The sequence below is a fragment of the Brassica napus genome, chromosome A6, assembly GCF_020379485.1.
Source record: "Brassica napus cultivar Da-Ae chromosome A6, Da-Ae, whole genome shotgun sequence".
Classification (NCBI taxonomy): domain Eukaryota; kingdom Viridiplantae; phylum Streptophyta; class Magnoliopsida; order Brassicales; family Brassicaceae; genus Brassica; species Brassica napus.
Genome location: NC_063439.1, coordinates 28,127,045 through 28,145,842, shown reverse-complemented (window position 1 = coordinate 28,145,842; position 18,798 = coordinate 28,127,045). Strand labels below are relative to the sequence as shown.

Sequence of the window (18,798 nt, the reverse complement as noted above, 5' to 3'; positions counted from 1 at the left end):
CTGTCTTACATAACCAAACCAAACCAACCAATTTACAAAGGAGTTTACCGCTATAAAGAGAGGTTTTCCAACTAAACTCGACTCGTTTGGGAATCGCAACGGACACTATCTGTCCAGGCCCATTTGGCTCGACCCAATTAACTCAGCCCATTACGAGGAGGAGAGAATAAATCAAGGGTCGCGCCAGAGAGAGAGAGAGAGAGCCAGCACTAGGCGCACTGTAGCTAAAACGAGAGCACCTGACATACTCAGTTCTCGCGTGTGCTCACGCGCCGACGCGATACTCTCCCGCCGCCAACGGCATTGCCTCTACAGCCGTTCTCCTTCCTTTTCCACCGGCCACGGTTCTCTACCAAGCAGTCAAAACCCTCCCTCTACCAGCTTCCACTAAACCCTAACCCTCTCCACATTTCGTAAGTCGCTGTTAAATTCTGGCGATCGTCTTAATATTTTGACTGTCGGAAAACAAAATTTGTTGTCTTTAAAAGAAAAATCGTTATTAGGGTTTCGTTGTGGCCGTTATACTTAGTTTTATGTGGAAGTTATAATCTAACTTTGTGTGTTGTTGTTGTTGTTGTTGTTGCAGAGACTTGTAAACAATGGCACCAAATGCGCATATAAAAAAGCAATTACAGCTATGAAGGCTCTTGGAATAGAGGAAGCGCAGATAAAGCCTGTCTTGAAAAACCTTCTCACTCTTTACGATAAGAAGTGGGACTTGATAGCCGAGGACAACTACAGGGCACTCGCTGATGCTATCTTCGAGGCCCAAGAGACTCAGGTCTCTTTCTTCTCACATTTCTATTGGCTTAATGTTTGTTTCTCTCCTACTTGACATTCTATAACACATGAAAGGCCGTTGAAGAGAAAAAAGGAAAGGAGAAGAAGGCCAACGACGAAGCTGAAGGCAGCGTATGTTCTTTCAAGTTCAAAGACTCTATTTTTTGTATTTCTTATCATTGTTCGCTTTGTTGTTGATCAAATCTTTCAGGCTGCAGAGGTTGACAGAGGAAAGAGGAAGGCGCATGAGGTATGCAAAAATGATTCTTTGTTTCTTCATGTTCTTGCATTTATTCAGTTTCTGTCGTGTCATGAATTATCAGACTGTAGAAGACGATGAAGATGCCTTGGATGAGCCTGAACGCCCTTTAAAGAGGCTGCGGCGCAGAGGTGGTGAAGTAGTCTCTGCTTCGGCTTCAAACAGTCCCAGCTTGGGCAGTCCCTGTTTAAACGAGACTACAACTCATGACCCTGTCTCATTGCCATTTCATCCCATACCAACCGAAAATGACCCTGATGCTGGTGCGCTCGTTATTCCAAAAGGCGAGCCCTCCACAGGTACTTCTTGATTAATTACGACTAACTAAATCTTCCTTTCATTACTTATTTCTAAACTCATACGTGTCTTGTATGTTATCTCTTCAGATTCCTTAGAAAATGGGAACTCTTCGGCTCCCATGCCTGAGGCGGAGGAAACAAATGGACGTGTGGAAGAGCCGCATGGGTCAACAGCAGCTACTGACGACGGTGCTACAACAACTATTGAGAGAGCTAGTGAGCACACGGTGGCTACAACCCCAGAAGGAATTTCAGCGCTTGAGTTAGCTTCTTCTGCAACCGGTGAAGTGAAGATTAATCTGAGTTTTGCTCCTGCAACGGGAGGATCCAGTCTGCATGCACCTTCTATGGATGAACTACGAAGAGCAATGGAAGATGTGTGTCTCCGGCAGTACAAAATACTAGATCCTAACTTTTCTGTAAGTCGCTTTTTGAACGACATCGCTAGCTCCTACCTGGAACTGGCAACGAAGGCAGAACAACCAGCCAACCAGTCTCCAGAAAACTTGCCGTCTCTCACCACAAATGTTGACGTATTGAAGAAATCTGCAGCAGCGATGGCTTTTACTGCTGAGGGCCGTAATGACCTGGCAGCAAAGGTGATGAATTCAGCCAACCAATCGCCAGAAAGCTTGCAAACGACGAAGGTTGTTGATGTATTAAGCAAATCTGCTGCTGCAACTACGGCTAATACTTCTAAGGACAGAAATGGTCATGTACGTGATGATGAAAACAGTGGAGCTGGTGAATCCATGGGTTTGGTAGTTGTTCCCGAGTGCCATATTTCTGCGGATGAGTTAAGAATGATCAGCAGCGTCAGTGACATCACTTTTGGAAAAGAAACTGTTGAGATTCCTTGGGTGAATGAAGTCAATACCAAGGTTCCTTCACCTTTTCGATACATGACCCAAAGCCTTGTGTATCTAGATGCTGAAGTGAAGTTTTCACTTGGGAACATCAAGGACCAATGCTGCTCCTCTTGTTGTGGAGATTGCTTGTCTCCAGCAATGGCATGCAGTTGTGCAACTGCAATTGGTGGCTTTGCATACACAAAAGATGGCCTCCTGCAGAAAGATTTCCTGGAAGAGTGTATCTCCGAGGCCCGTAATCCTCAGAAACAGGTGGTGCAGTATTGCAAAGAATGTCCATTGGAGATTGCCAAAAACGAGGAGACTTTGGAACCGTGCAAGGGGCATCTAAAGAGGAAGGCCATAAGAGAATGTTGGATCAGTTGCGGCTGTACTAAGAAGTGTGGCAACCAAGTCGTCCAGCATGGCCTTCACACTAAGCTGCAGGTTCTTCATTCACCTTACCAAATTTATTTTGCCAAGTGGTTCACTATTTAATGATTATAACACCTAACAGAATTGATTATACTTTTGTGTATGCATAACAAAACAATTAACTTTCGCTCCTTGAATCAGGTGTTTTTCACGTCCAATGGGAGAGGTTGGGGACTTAGAACTCTAGAAAAGCTGCCCAAGGGGGCATTTGTCTGTGAGCTTGCTGGAGAGATATTGACCATTTCAGAGTTGGTCCAACGCAGCAGCTCGGAGAAACTTACTTCTCCGGTGATACTGGATGCACACTGGGATTCTGAAGAAGTCTCAGGTGTCAAAAGAGCTCTTTGTCTTGACGGAACGCACTATGGAAATATCTCCAGGTTTATCAATCACAGGTACAAGGATTTTACGAGTAATGAGTTTGAATCATTTGGTTTTGGCCATTTTCGAAATGACTAGCTTAGCTTTAGAAACTCGTTTGGTGAAGTTATAATTGGTTTTCTTCTCATTTCATTACTTCGCTGTTCAGATGCGTGGATGCAAATTTGATTGAGATACCAGTTCATGTGGAGAATATGGACTTGCACTACTATCATGTATGAAACAATCCCTTTTCTCATTTGTTATGTTGAAACTATAAAACGGGAAGCTAATCTTTGTTCTTTTTTCTCAGCTTGGGCTCTTCACAACAAGAGATATCGAGGCCATGGAGGAACTTACCTGGGTGTGTTAGAAGTTTCTCCACCCACACTTGGACAGATTTGTTTCTTTTAGAAATTTTGACAAGTTCGGGTTCAAGTCATTCTTATTGTTTTGAAACTCTCTGAGAAGTATTGGACTTAAAAACCTGCAGGATTATGGCGTGGAGTTCAACGATCAGGTGTATCCCACGCGTCCATTCCATTGTCGATGTGGTAGCGAGGTTTGTCGGAACGTTAAGCGGAGCAGCAGTGAGTAATCTCTTTCCTTAGTTTGACTGTTAAATGTTTTCTATGGTACATGAACTCTTTGACTGTTGTTGTAACTAACAATCAAATTCTCTGATGGTGCAGAAAGCAAGAAGTCGAAGAAGAGAGCATGAGAACTCCCAGTGTTGGTTTTTGAAGATGTGTGATGGTCCCAATCTCTGTTTTGTGAATGTATTGACAAAATTTCCCCAAAACTTTTGTTGTCAATCCGACAAAGCAAATATGCAAAAACGGTTGGTGGGTCCATCCATCTTAGGGGTTAGATTAATCGGAGGATGATGCTTTTGTCTTTAATATTTTGTGATAACAAGCTTTTGTGTATACCTCAACTTAGGTTCTAATGGCAACCATATATAATCTCTCTGTTTTTATATGATCATGGTTCGCTTTTGGACATCATATGATTATGGCTTTGGTTTGACCGTAACCATGTCTACTTCATTTCATGTTTTAGAAGAGACTCTTTAGTTAAAATGGCTATGACTTTGGTTTAACATTATAAACATGTCTCTATTAATACACAATTTATAAGACAGTGATCTCAACTCAAAAGATGAGGCTCCCATTAAGAGTATTTGTACAACGCTTCTCTCCTCTTCATGTACAGTTCTGATGTGATCCACAGTTCAGAACACAACCAGAGCTTTGATTTATTACATATATACACCGCTTTAAACCGCATTCTGTGCTACAAAGGCTTTACCCACCGAGTCTCTATTATGGGGAATCAAGAGAGAATCTTGATGGCCAGATAAAGAAATGGCCGGTTGGATTCCACTTGCGTTTAGAGGAAACAGCGTTTTGTAGTACCCATCCATTATAGCGGGAATATCACAAGTGGCCGCAACACCAGGAATCTGTTTCAACAACAACAAACGCAGAGTATGAAAACGCACTTCCGAACACACTAGTAAGCAAAGAAGATATATAAACCTTTTTAGGAGACATACTTGGTAAATATCGCGCAAATAGCCGTAGAGATTCGGGTACTCAACGAGCTTTTTCTTGGTGCATTTGAACAGAATGTTGTAAACAGGATCAAAACGAATCAGAGTTGTGAAGAGACAAACATCAGCCAGTGTCAACCTTTCTCCACACAAGTACCTGTTACTACCTAAGTGATCTTCAATCTCATCTAAGGTACTAAAAAGTTCATTCACTGCTCGATCATACGCTTCTTGACTCTGCGCAAATCCACACCTTTCACACAAAGCCAAAGACTTTAGCAACAAACACACATATAGCAACGTCAAGAAGAATACAATTACCTGTAAACACCATTGTTAACCTTAGGGTACACAATCCGATTCCAAGTTTCAATCTTTCCTTTTAATTCTGGTGGCGTGAGCTCCAAGCTAGGGTTTTTAGCGAGTTCGTTTAGACCTGTATTGAAGAACTCGATGATATCGTAGCTTTCGTTACAGACAACATCTTTCTTTCTCGAATCCCACAACATTGGAACTGTGCATCTCCCATCATAACCACCGGTTCTAGATTTGTACACTTCCTTCAGATTCCTACACCGGTTAGCCTTATCCAAACCCGGGATAAGTTTATCCTTATCCCTAATCGGGATAGTGTTATCCTTGAACTCCCACGAGCCGTCTTGACCCGGGGAAGCGACTGAGACCGATACGGCGTCGTCTAAGCCCTTGAGAGCTCGCACGATTAGCGTTCGGTGAGCCCAGGGGCAGGGGAGACCGACGTAGAGATGGAGCTCCGAAGAAGCGGCGGAAGGGAACTGGGTCGGGTTGAGGCGGAACTGGGAAGTGGGTCGGGTGTATGACCCGGATGAGTCTGATGGAGCGAGCTGGGTCATCATGAGATGCCAGACGGTGGACCAGGCTGTTCGAGCGGTGGAGATGAGTAGACCCGGAGGGAGAGATGGGCCCCAGAGTAGCTTTGTGGCGGAGGTGAAGATGCTGGTGGTGGTCGTGGTGGGTTTTGGTGGCTGGTTGGACATTCTAGCGCTGACGCGGCGTGGCGTAGTTGTGTGAGACGGAAAGGTTAGTTGCGCCGATGCGCAGCAAACGGACATGACTGGGAGCTTCCTTGTTCGGACAATGCAAAACGTTGGTCTCTCTGCGAGACAAGACAGACGAGCGACTCTAAACGTTGCGTTTGTAACAGAAAGTAAGGCCCGGTTTGACAAAAAGGATATGAGGCCCATTTACGTTTCTGGGCCATGATGATTATAAAGTTTTGTTTTGTTTCTAATACAAATACATATATAGAAATACCCCTGTTTTCGTCGCTAGGCGCTAGTCGGGCTGTCGAGTTGGACCTAGCGCATAAAGAAAAAATTAGAGATTAATTAGAAATTATGTGGGACGGAATGTTTAGATTGTTTACTATGTTATAAAACATGTTAATTTTTAATTATGTATAACATTAATATATTTTCATGTTTAAGAATATATAAAACACACAAATATAATATATAAATTTAATATAGTGTAATTTTCATCAAAATTATGAATCTAAATAATATTTATAAAATTTTAGATCAAATAAATAAATAAAAATATTATTAGAAAAAATAATAATAATAAATAGATTAGGCGGCTAGGCGGTCATTTAGACGGTCTAGACAGAGAAAATCGGATATCCGATTTTTTTAACCGATTTAGCATAAATTGGGACAGAAGAGTGACGCGTCCAGGCGGTTAGGCGGCCGATCAACACGGATCAATAGAAGTCTTTGGTGTATTGATCCGTGTTGTGTCTTCAACCGTAGCCACATTCCTCTATTCTTTTGAATCAGCCCTGGCCTGTTTGAGAGTAATCCACCATAGCAGATTCTTTTGTTGAAAGATCAATAGATTGCGACTCTTCCAAATTCTCCACAGAATACCAATAGGTAATTCGTTAAATTGTGCCAAACTCGGAGCAAAACTACAAGAAAGACACGCCTGTATTTTATCTTCCAAAGAAGCTAGAGGATCCAAAATAATATTATTAGCAACTCCGGAAGCCCTCCAAATCATTTGTGCATAAGGACAGCCGAAAAACAAATGATCTTCTGTTTTGACTGCGTTACAACATCTTCGACACTGATCATATCTTGTAATATGTCGTCTTCGTAAGTTGCTTCCAGTGGCTAGAGATTTTGATATAAGTCTCCAAAGGAAATGTTTAATTTTTGGGGGAGACTTACATTTCCATATCTGATGCTTCACTTGAGGATTCCCGTATGTTGGCATGACAGTAACATTTGTTGGTAAGTGAGAATTTAACCAATACCCAGACTTAACAGAATAAATTCCATTCTCATTATAATGCCAGCCCAAGAGATCACACTGAGCTTTAGAACTGATCTTTAACCCCAGTATTTTCTCCACATCTTCACTGATCTTATCAATATTCCAACCTATTCCAACCTGAACTGTCTGTTTTAATGTAAGAAGAAACAGTAGTAGTGGCATACCTAACGGTCTCGGAGGTCTAGGAGTATGCTCAGGTAACCAAGGATCCGTCCACATATTCACTGTAGTTGGTCTGTGTTTTTGTGTACAAATATAACCTATCTACATTTATTCATTGAAAAAAAAAATCTAAAAGTTTTAATTTGAAGAAATAGAGATGATTTCATATTAATAAATAAAAGCATAAAACATTGATATCTTTCTAAGATATGTTTTTCCCTTTATACGACAAAATATACAAAGCATCTGAACAAAAGTGTTTTTTTTTTCTCTTTCAGATTGAGACTTTTAACTATATACAAAACAAGACAATATATGGCTCCAAAAATAGATAATATAATAATACGAAAGTTTGAAATTATCGCCGACGAGACCAACCGTCGTCGAAATTCAGATGATAGCTCCGGAGATCATAGCTACACTGAATATTGTGAGTATCACTCTTCCTGGACAGTCTCAAACGCGACTTCAACCTCCAAAGAAATTGCTTCACGAGAACGCGAGGAGGTTTCCCAAAACATGATGATGAGAACGCAAACGCCACAATCGTTCTTTCCTCTGAGTTTCCTAGCTTAGCTGAGGCCGTAGTCGTTGAGTTTCCGATTCGTTTTCCCCATCTCCGGAACTGAAATCTCTTCAAACTCTGTCGGTTCATTGCTTCTGTGCCTCTCTCTTTTATGGGATTTGTGTTGGTGAGAAAATGTAAATGTAACTAAGAAGCAAAGAATGAGATAAATATTTAAAGGGTGAGAGAGAGAGAGGTTTCGGCATTTGCAACGTGTGTATTTCCAATTCGTGGCCTAAAAGTATATAGTCAACAAGTAGTCCAATGTGCATCATTCTCCACCGTATATCCAATTGTTTGATAAAAAGTCGATATTATAAAATTAACCTAACCTGTTACCACTTTGAAAGACCACCCCGTGATGTATTATGTCTTAGATTTGGCTAAACGAAATCATATATAGGCCGCAAATTCATGGTCGTCTGAGGTTAGCAAGGCATAAAACGGACCTATAACAGCAAAGCAAATAGTTGCTCAGAAAAAAAAACAGCAAAGCAAATAAAATAAAAGGGTTTAGACGACAAAATGGCACGAGTTTTTTTTTTCTTTTCCAAAGAGGCATGAGTTAGTAGATAGAACATCAATATATTATCAAATGTTAAAACACAAAAATGTATTAAAAAAGAAGTGTTCAATATGTCAATTTAGATCTGTTGTTCTTATAAAAAAAGAAGCATTCACTCTCACAAGGATCTGTTGTTCTCATGCAGCATTGCAGTTGATAGAACTGAAGAAATGAAACGGGCAAATCTGCAGCTAGTGTGGGGCTTCGTCTTCCCGAGGTTTACCAGCCTTGATCATTACACATTCCTCCTTGTCTTTCCGGGGATATAAGCCACTCTGGTTTCTTCATTTTCTTGGAGTCACATCTTGGAATAAGTGTGATCCTCTTTGTAGCCAGACAGCTCTTGCATTCAAAGATCTGAGATGCATGCATTTCAATTTCTCAAAAAAAAAAAAAATTAAAAAAAAAATGTCAACATAGATCTTGCTCATGCAGTACATAAAATATTACTTATGCACCTTTCATTTTATCCTAATTATTGTTTTTCAGATTTTACAATAAATATTATGAAGATAATATTTAATAAAATTGTTCTGTGTAATAATTTTTTATTTGGTAATACTATATACACACACAGTCACTCACTATCAAATTTGAATCTCGGTTTAAAGTAGATAATTACATTAAAAACACCAATGAGCTACAAATTCAAGCTTTGTGTAGTATTGTTATTATATTTTGTTTCTCTAAAACATATATTGAGTAGTTAGTTTTTTTGGTGTAATATTGAGTAGTTTTTTTTTTGTTTAAATAATATTTGAGTATTTGTTTAAAGGGAAGTTTATAGATATGTTTGATTATTTGGTTAGTGTCAGCTCCACATTACAAAAAATATAATGTAGCATTGATATACCCGTCCCACTTTCGGGTGGAGGAGAATCAACGGACAACGGTGAAAGCAAAAGGTCTCAACGAAAGAATCATTTTAACTTTTGAAAAATCCTCTTTTATCAAAAGAACATAATAATAATAATCTGACGCGAAGACGCGAACTCGCTTTCGCTCCAGTTGTTGGTGGTCTGTCTGAAATTGTTGCTTGAAAGATTCTATTGAAGTGAGATTGGATTGTCAGTTATTTTTTTACATTTTTTAAATAATTTTTTTATATGGAATCGAACCATGATGCAAGTTGTAACTCAAGTGAGACTCAACCAGATTTGACTGATAGTTCTATATACACCGTCTATAGTGTAGACTCTATACCATAAATGATAACTATTTTACGGATATTTTAATTGATACAAAAGAAAGAAAAGAATTAAAGAATATACCAAAAAGAGCAAAAGATTATGCCTAATGCTAAAAACAGAGACCCCACGCGGTGTGCTTTCATTGTTTTACCTGACGTCAAAGTAAAGAAACGTGGACAAAGACAACGATGCATAACAACAGCAACAAAGAGAATTCAATTTCATAATAACAACCAAAGGAAATATCTCGAACCAGCAAATACAATTCATTTCTGGATCTTTTCTTTCTGTTACTTATCCATCATTCATACTCATTTATTGAATCGATTGTGACCGAAATTTGAAGACATACCACTCGATTTCTACTCGCAAACGCAAGTGCCAGAAATCCTAATGTTTCATAATATATATGACAAAACATCTGCATCAATATGAAGCTACCTTGAAAATGCTGATGATCTTCTTGTATGATCTATGGCCATTAAGTTGTTTGGTGGCCTCTGCACAAAATATTGAATACTTACAAGCACCAAACTCTTTCCTCGAGCTCATTTATAACATATAAACACAAAATACTATCAATGTTATTGCATAAATATCTCGGGAAGGGAATTTATAATTATCCACTGCATATTGAGGAAATGATTTGAAGAGGCAGGTAAAATGAAAAGTAAAAGTACTACATAGTTGTGTTACTTTACAGATGTCGGTTTCTAGCTTCTGTTAGATTCAAGAACTTATGTGCAACTCATGCTTGGGGAGAAAATTAACCTTGCTGTTGAGACGTCTAGTTTCAACTGAACAGAGTTACCTTTGAACTCAAAGGGATCTCGTTTTGTTTTAAGCTTTTCGATCTTTGAGGTAGAAGCTTTCATAAATCTTCGTATTGTTCTGACAAAGTGACAGATTTGTAAGAACTAACATGACACTTTCGATTAATTGAGTCTATCTGCTTGCTAAGCGTCCTTGTAACAATAGCTCCTGCGCTTCAGCAATATCACCACATGTGATCGAGTGACCGCCTTTTCTTAGGTCAAAATGGATATATATACTTAGTTTAAGAATCAGAACACCTTACGATCTTTTCCAAGAATATACCATCGTCACTCTCAGCTGAAAATGGTAGCCTTCTTAACACTTGTGCCCACTGAGTTCTTGGTGCAGAAAATATCAAGATGGCATCTGATACCAATCTTAAAGTTCTCCTACTGAGAAAATAAAATAAACCTTTCGATTGTCAGATGTTCCATGTTAAAATTTCAACTTGCCGTTGTCTCCGGCTCAGAAAAAGAATCACATCAAGATCATCAACAAGTACTCCAAGATTACTGCAGCATAATGCTATATCCCGTGCTTCAAAAGCATACATACCCCAACTAAGTTATGTCCTTGTCTTCTATCTGTATTGACTCTTTTGGCTTTCTGTTTTTGGAAAGGATCTTTAAACCAGTCTCAAGTGCTGATACTCATGACACAACAGATTGCCTCTCGCAGAGCTTCCCATCAATTATGTATGTAATACCGTCACCTGATTCCACAGCTGCAATCAGAATAGCTAGGAGTTGTTTATCCTTCAGTGCTGAGATTCACCAAATGCTCTTCTAAGACAAAGAAACTATCTTCTTATACAATAAACGAAAGACAAAATAATAAAAAATATCATATATAACTTACATTTTGCTCACCAAGAATAAGATGCATCTCTTTCAGATTTTAATGTGTTATGTTGGTGACAAAGAATCATCCCCTATATATTAATTGAGAAGCATTTGAAAAATTAGAACCTTAATTTTGTATTAATTAAAAAAAACCCCAAATCCTAGGTGGCACTCTAAATGCCTTCTAAATTCTATTTCAAAGAATTCTAGAGCATCTAATATAAAGTATAGTTTAATCTAATGGTGTCACATTATTTTATAATTATATAACACTAGAGAACATTATATTAACCTAAAATATAGGAAGTGTGTATTCTTTCCTTAAATAAAAGCTACGGAATTACCTAATATGATTTACATATATATGGCAATTAATTATTATGAATAATGACAATTAATTATTATAAATAATGAAGATTTGATAACAATTTTTGCATCATTCTTCATTTTTGTTTAAAGTTATATTATTAAAAAAAATTAAACAATCACATTAACCATATAATAAAAAAATTAGATTTTTCTTATATGTTATATTTTTAATTTTTTAAAATGACTTTAAATTACAAAAATGAGGAAACCTTATATGTTATATATATATTTTTTAAATGACTTTAAAATACAAAAATGAGGACACCTTATATGTTATATTTTTCTTATATGTTAGAATTTTCTTATATGTTATATTTTGATTTTTTTTTTAAAAACTTTAAATTACAAAAATGTAAGTTTACCTTAAATAAACGACTAAAAACATTAAAATGACATGTATCAATTCGATGGTCGATTTGAAAGCTTTCAAAACCATATGCAAGATAAAATTCAAAATAATTTAACTGTGGAAACAATACTGTTAACTTTTTTCAAAAATGTGTTCGATGAAAAAAATAAGGTTTTTATGTCATAATTTGTTTAATGTTCAGTAGAGAACATTATATTAACCTAAAATATAAGAAGTGTGTATTTTTTCCTTAAATAAAAGTTACCGAATTACCTAATATGATTTACATATATATGACAATTGATGATTTTGAATAATAAAGATTTGATAACAATTTTTGCATCCTTCTTCATTTTTGTTTAATTTTATATTTTTTAAAAAAAAATAAACAATCACATTAACCATATAATTAGAAAATTAGATGTTTTCTTATATGTTATATTTTGAATTTTTTTAAATGATTTTAAATTACAAAAATGAAGAAACCTTATATGTTATATATTTCTTTAAAACGACTTTAAAATACAAAAATGAGGACACTTTATATGTTATATTTTTCTTATATGTTATATTTTTCTTATATGTTATATTTTGAATTTTTTAAAACGACTTTAAATTACAAAAAAATAAGTTTTTCTTAAGTATACCACTAAAAACATTGAAATGACATGTATCAGTTTGCTGGTTGATTTGAAAGTTTTCAAAACCATATGTAAGATAAAAGTCAAAATAATTCAAATATGAAAACAATACTGTTCACTTTTTCAAGAATGTGTTCGAGGGGAAAAATAAGGTTTTTATGTCATAATTTGTTTAATGTCCACTAGAGAACATTATATTAACCTAAAATATAAGATGTGTGTATTCTTTCCCTAAATAAATGCTACTAAATTACCTAATATTATTTACATATATATGGCAATTAATGATTATGAATAATAAAGATTTGATAACAATTTTTGCATCCTTCTTCATTTTGTTTAATTTTATATTATTAAAAATAAATAAACAATCACATTAACCATATAATAAAAAAATTAGATTTTTTCTTATATGTTATATTTTGAATTTCTTAAAATGACTTTAAATTATAAAAATGAGGAAACCTTATATGTTATATTTTTTTTAAACAAATTTAAAATACAAAAATGAGGACACCTTATATGTTATATTTTTCTTATATGTTAGATTTTTTCTTATATGTTATATTTTGATTTTTTTAAAATGACTTTAAATTAATGTAAGTTTTCCGTAAGTATACGACTAAAAACATTAAAATGACATGTATCAATTCGATGGTTGATTTGAAAGTTTTCAAAACCATATAGAAGATAAAAGTCAAAATAATTCAACTGTGAAAACAATACTGTTCACTTTTTTCAAGAATGTGTTCGATGAAAAAAATAAGGTTTTAAGTCATAATTTGTTTAATGTCCAATCCGATCAACTCATGATGTATTAATTATACTTTTGTTCCATTATTTTTAATAAAAATTGATCCGATTCATTGGAAAGAAATTATATAATAACAACAATAAATATTTTATATATATAAATAAAATGATCAAATGTATAAAAGAAACTATCGATAATATATACAAATAAACTCCACTCTGCGCAAGGCGCAGGTCTTATCCTAGTTTATATTGAAAGCTTGAACCACGTCAAGATTGACAATTGGGTTATATGGCGTTTTGGTTAAACGGCCGGTTAAATATTACTCAACGGTTTACTGTTATTGAAAACCGGTTATCAGTTGTAACTAATATCAAAGAAATTAGCGCATTAAGATTCTGGTTTCCCAAAAAGAAGTTTCTTACCATCATTTGAGCAGGGTCCGCTACCACCTCTCACGGTGACATGTAATACAGATGCATCATGGTCAAAAGAAACAGGTACAGCAGGGCTAGAATGGTGTTTTGAATCTATGCAACCGCACATCAATAAATGCTGCTCAAAATCCCTTCTCTCTGTATCATCGCCTATAACAATAAAGAGAAAGAAAAAAGCAGTTTGCATCTTACAGTCACCCGAAATCAATCGGAGCCCCAGGAAGAGAGTGTGTGGCGGAGTTAAAGAGAAAGAGAGAAATTGAACGTTTTCCAAAAATAGAATGCCTCCCACTAAGACATCTTTTTAATGTATTGTTTTCCATATTATAGCTAGAGAAAAATGATCTGAGTTAGGGGTGGTAAATATTAACTCCCCGTAATCCATAATATTATGAGTTTATTTTAAAGTAGATTTTTTATTAAAAATATTAAATATGTACATTTTTAAACTAAATTTTGTGCTGTATATTTTGTAACTATTTTCGTATTAAAATTATCAGATAAAATAATTTTATAAATGTACTAATTTTTTGGAAAAAAATTGTTATGAAAATTCTTTAAAAAAAACAATGTTGCCCAGAGGCCTTAGGAAACTTTGAGCCAGCCCTAGTCATGCCTTCAGTATCTCTCTCCCTCCACAAGTTTTACATTAAAGCCTGAAAAGTGACGCGAGCAAGATTAGAATCTGTCTTGCTCAGTCAATTACTCAAATATTAAACGGAAAATGGTCTATCAATTTGGGTTAATCCGAGTGCCAAAAAGATTCGAATATAGTCCATGCCATATTGTGAAATAATATGGTCACGTATTGAAGAATTGATCCTTAATAACTCGTCACCTTTCGCAAAGAAGACAGTATAAAGCAAGCGAAGATGTGAATGATTCACATCAATGATTTTCTTCTTAGTAAAACTAAATTTCTATCTTATCATGCATGTGACTAAAATTTTTTGTTTGTCTATATTCCAATAGAAAATGATCCGGGTTTTTTGAATTCGTTTTTTATTTGTTTTGTCAACTGAACTTGTTAATTTGATTAATGATATTGTCTTATGGAGTAGTTAACATAACATATGAAATGAGCTGTGATGTTCAATAATTCTCAATCCCATCGTAAATTATAATATCTTTAGTAAACAATAAAATGTTAAGAAAAAGAAGAAGTTTTTCTTTGTATTCTACTCATCCCTTCACAAAACTGAAAGCCAATCTCGATATGCCACAAGAGAGCATAGTCAATGACTCAAAAGGCCAATCTATTAACAATGTCGAAAATTAAATTTAATCTAAATTGGTCAAAAAATGGTTTTCTTAAGAAAGACCGAAATATTAATAAATGACGAATAGATCTCACTTTTCAATGATTAAAATTTTGAACAGAAAAGTTTTCAGTTGAAAAATAATAGATCACGAGAAGTATCCTTATCGGCAATAATGATAGAGAAATTTTTGGGTTCACCCTCTATGTAAACCAACTAATGAAAATTAGTTATTTTATATATAGATTTTTTTGAAAAAGGAAACAAAATATATAGAATTATTTTTTACATAAAAAGATAGAAAATAAATAAAAAAGTATAATAACAATAAAAAATAACTTTTTTAATATTGTTAAAGTGGTTCATATTAAACACTAAACCCTAAACATGAAACTCTAAACCCTTAGGTAAACACTAAACCCTAAACCTTTGGGTAAATCCTAAACACATGGATAGATTCATAATCTTTGGAATATTTCTTTACCTAAGAGAATCCTTGGAATATCTCTTTACCCAAGGGTTAGGGTTTACCCAAGGGTTTAGAATTTAATATTTAGGGTTTAGAATTTAGGGTTTAATATGAACGGCTTTAACAACATTAAAAACTTATTTTACGGCTGCTACTATTTTTGTATATTTTACCTAAGGATTTAGAGTTTATCTAAGGGTTTAGGGTTTAGTGTTTATGATTTAGGATATAAGTTTAGTATGAACGACTTTAACAATATTATTGCTATTACATTTTTTAATTTATTTTTTATTCTTTTATTTAAAAAAAATAAATTCTAAAAATATTATATATTTTTTTAAAAAAGATCTGTATATAAAATAACCAATTTTCATTGGTTGGTGAACCTATCCAAGAATTTCTCCTTTTCCCGCTCATCGTGTGAACTTGTTTTGAATTTCCATGAATATATTAAAAGAGTTAGAAACTGTGTATTTGTCTTTTTAGATAATGATTAATAATTACTATTTGAATCTAAATGGTTCCAGCTTATATAAAATTAATTAAGCAATATTACTATGAATAGTGGGACCAAGTACATATGGTGAGACAGTTTCTTTTAATGGTCATGGACCTTATGGTCTAAATAATTTATGTATGCTTATTTTGTCTTCTGCAACATATATACTATCGGTTATTTGAAACTATTATGGTAGAGATAACCGCAGCACCAATATTGTGTTATGTGCTCGGAGATCGGATCAACTGATTATGTATTTGATGTTACACAGCAATCTAGGTGTATGTGTGCATATATATATACTATGAAGTTATTTTGGTAGGTAGTATATATTATGCTTTCTAATAAAAATATAAGAATGTAATTAGCTTTAAGCAAAAAAGAAGTAGTATGTAATTAGCTAAGCACAAAAAAAAAAAGTTTAGCTAAGCACACATTTATATAGACGACCGAGACGGTTGGTTATATTAATTTGCATGAGCTGGAGTGGATGTTTCTTGCCTATTTCACATCAAGACATGGTGCCCACTGTCCTCACAGCTCTATTAGAGTTATATTATATATCTATCTAAAATGTGCTGTCATTCACATTTATCCCATAGTTTTTTAATGTAAATTATTTCACATGAAAATGATAAGTTTGATCTGTAGATATCGAAAAGGTATTTAGACAAAAAAAATCGTATAAAAACTATATTCCAATTTTCTGTAATGTATTCTAACATTTTTTGTTTCTATTGATAGTGAAACTAATTCGATAGACAAACTAATAGTGCATTTTTTTTGTTATATACTTCTTTTTTTTGTTATGTGACACTTGTATGCTATACTAGATACTCTTATCTATTATATATAGACATTACCATATTACATACAGATCGCCAAAACAAGTAAATCTTCTTCACCGGTCAACTTGATCAAGTCATCATCGACATGGCTAGATCTTTGCTGCTCTCGCTAACCCTTGCGTGCTTCTTCACCGCAATGGTCTCAGCTCGTGACTGGAACATCCTAAACCAGCTCAAAGGAGGCAAGCCAACCACCAGCCAAAACGGCATAGGATCGTTGAAAGTATCAAACCTAAACGGATACTGCGAGAGCTGGAGAGTCAACGTGGAGCTTCACAACATCAGAGACTTCACGGTGGTGCCGCAGGAGTGCGTCTGGTTCGTCCAAAAGTATATGACGTCATCTCAATATGAGGATGACGTGGAGAGAGCCGTTGATGAAGCCATCCTATACCTCGGAAAAACTTGTTGCGAGAAGAAGAAATGTGATGGAATGGATGCTTGGATCTTTGACATTGATGACACTCTTCTCTCCACCATTCCTTACCACAAGAGCAACGGATGCTTCGGGTAAGAAAATTGAAAGTAACATATAGATTTGGTTCGCTCTGATTTGATTGGAGAAAATCTTAGTTTGAGTTTTTCTGGTGACAGTAATTATTGAAATACATATATATATATATATATATAATGTTTTAAGCAGAGTAATTATATTTTAATCCGTTATATATAATTTTATAAATGTTATTACAAAGTTTGGATTTGACAAAAATTTAGTTTGTTTTTTTATAAGTGGTAGAACTTAGTTATCAATATATATAAACAAAAAAAGTGTTTATTTCGACTTTTGTTGACGCAAATAATATGGCTTAATGTAATGAATATATAACCAAAACATGATGTGATTGGATCTGAATAGGTTTGGTTACACTAACAGATCTCATATCAGTTGGTTTTGTTTGATAATCATTTGAAGCGATCGGGTTATAAGAACAAAGCTTGTTTGAGATCTGGTTTAGTTCGGTTTTTTTGCCTACATGGCTACAGCCTACATCTATCATTCCTCTCTTCTGGTTCGCTTTGCTCCGGTTTATAGCAACCGGGACTGAAATGTTACAATGATTTGAATCAGTGGTGAGCAACTAAACACGACCAAGTTCGAGGAATGGCAAAATTTGGGAAAGGCACCAGCGGTTCCAAGCATGGTGAAGCTGTTCCACGAGATCAGAGAGAGAGGCTTCAAAATCTTTTTGGTCTCTTCTCGTAAAGAGTATCTCAGATCCGCCACCGTCGAAAACCTTATTGAAGTCGGTTACCACGGCTGGTCTAACCTTCTTCTCAGGTATATAATCCTCGGTTCAAGTGTCTTTTGATTGTTATAATTGAGTAGGTAGGTATATAAATAAGTTCATTATCATGTAAAACAGAAATTTTATTTCTAATTTCTCTTAACTCTTGTCATAAAACCGAAACTAAAACCAATTCAGGATACGCTCTTTTTTTTTTATGATGAGTCCATGTATTCTCACGTTAACATCACTAAAGGTTTGACTTATGGCACGGTAAAAATATGGTACATGTCAAGGTCCATATAAATCTATGATGAGCAACCAACATAATTCGAGCTTTCTGGTATAATATATTGTAAACCGGGTCGGGTACTAATAAAGTTGTCAAACCGTAAATTTGTAGGGGAGAAGAGGAAGAGAAGAAGAGTGTGAGCCAATACAAAGCAGATGTGAGGACATGGCTTACAAGTCTTGGATACAGAGTTTGGGGAGTGATGGGTTCACAATGGAACAGCTTCGCAGGTTGTCCAGTTCCCAAGAGAACCTTCAAGCTCCCTAACTCCATCTACTACATCGCTTGATCAAATCATATGTACTACTCTAACCAAAAAAATAAGATCAGAATTCCAATCTTATTCTTCTGTCTTTTGATTCTCTCCCTTCATTTTTCCATTTCTGGTTTATATACCAATTCAAACGCTTATGAGTAGGGGTGGGCAAAAAAATCAAACCGAACCGATCAAACCGAACCGACCGAACCGAAACTGATTCGGACCAAACCAAAGTCCATTTCAAATCTTTCAGTTGAAGATTTTTCCAATCCGAACGGTTCAGTTCAGTTCGGTTTAAACCAAACCGAACCGATAAACCGAAATATTTTTATAATTATTTAAATTAAAAATATTAGTAATATCAAGATATTAAAATCCTAAGATAAAGCCCACTTAATTTC

General features: G+C 35.2%; 3 protein-coding genes and 1 pseudogene across 4 annotated transcripts; 2 read left to right on the top strand and 2 right to left on the bottom strand.

The window, feature by feature from the left end:
* The first annotated feature begins 586 nt into the window (after window positions 1–586).
* Window positions 587–3,988, top strand: LOC125609881 (annotated as a pseudogene). The gene is made up of 10 exons (XR_007339962.1): window positions 587–781; window positions 856–912; window positions 992–1,030; window positions 1,104–1,338; window positions 1,426–2,633; window positions 2,763–3,016; window positions 3,151–3,217; window positions 3,295–3,345; window positions 3,475–3,571; window positions 3,674–3,988. The product of XR_007339962.1 is annotated as a probable inactive histone-lysine N-methyltransferase SUVR2 (transcript).
* A 142-nt stretch (window positions 3,989–4,130) lies between these two features.
* LOC125609882 (glutathionyl-hydroquinone reductase YqjG-like) lies at window positions 4,131–5,774 on the bottom strand. The gene is made up of 3 exons (XM_048781472.1): window positions 4,858–5,774; window positions 4,540–4,789; window positions 4,131–4,446 (listed from the first exon to the last, which is right to left on the bottom strand). Exons 1-3 carry the CDS (start codon window positions 5,757–5,759, stop codon window positions 4,261–4,263), a joined length of 1,338 nt encoding a protein of 445 aa, XP_048637429.1. The 5' UTR covers window positions 5,760–5,774; the 3' UTR covers window positions 4,131–4,260.
* A 1,437-nt stretch (window positions 5,775–7,211) lies between these two features.
* On the bottom strand, window positions 7,212–7,919 carry LOC125609883. The gene has a single exon (XM_048781473.1). It carries the CDS (start codon window positions 7,667–7,669, stop codon window positions 7,373–7,375), a length of 297 nt encoding a protein of 98 aa, XP_048637430.1. The 5' UTR covers window positions 7,670–7,919; the 3' UTR covers window positions 7,212–7,372.
* An 8,478-nt stretch (window positions 7,920–16,397) lies between these two features.
* LOC106410421 (acid phosphatase 1) lies at window positions 16,398–18,481 on the top strand. Its single transcript, XM_013850912.3, has 3 exons — window positions 16,398–17,127; window positions 17,690–17,899; window positions 18,250–18,481. Exons 1-3 carry the CDS (start codon window positions 16,703–16,705, stop codon window positions 18,425–18,427), a joined length of 813 nt encoding a protein of 270 aa, XP_013706366.1. The 5' UTR covers window positions 16,398–16,702; the 3' UTR covers window positions 18,428–18,481.
* The last annotated feature ends 317 nt before the right edge of the window (window positions 18,482–18,798 follow it).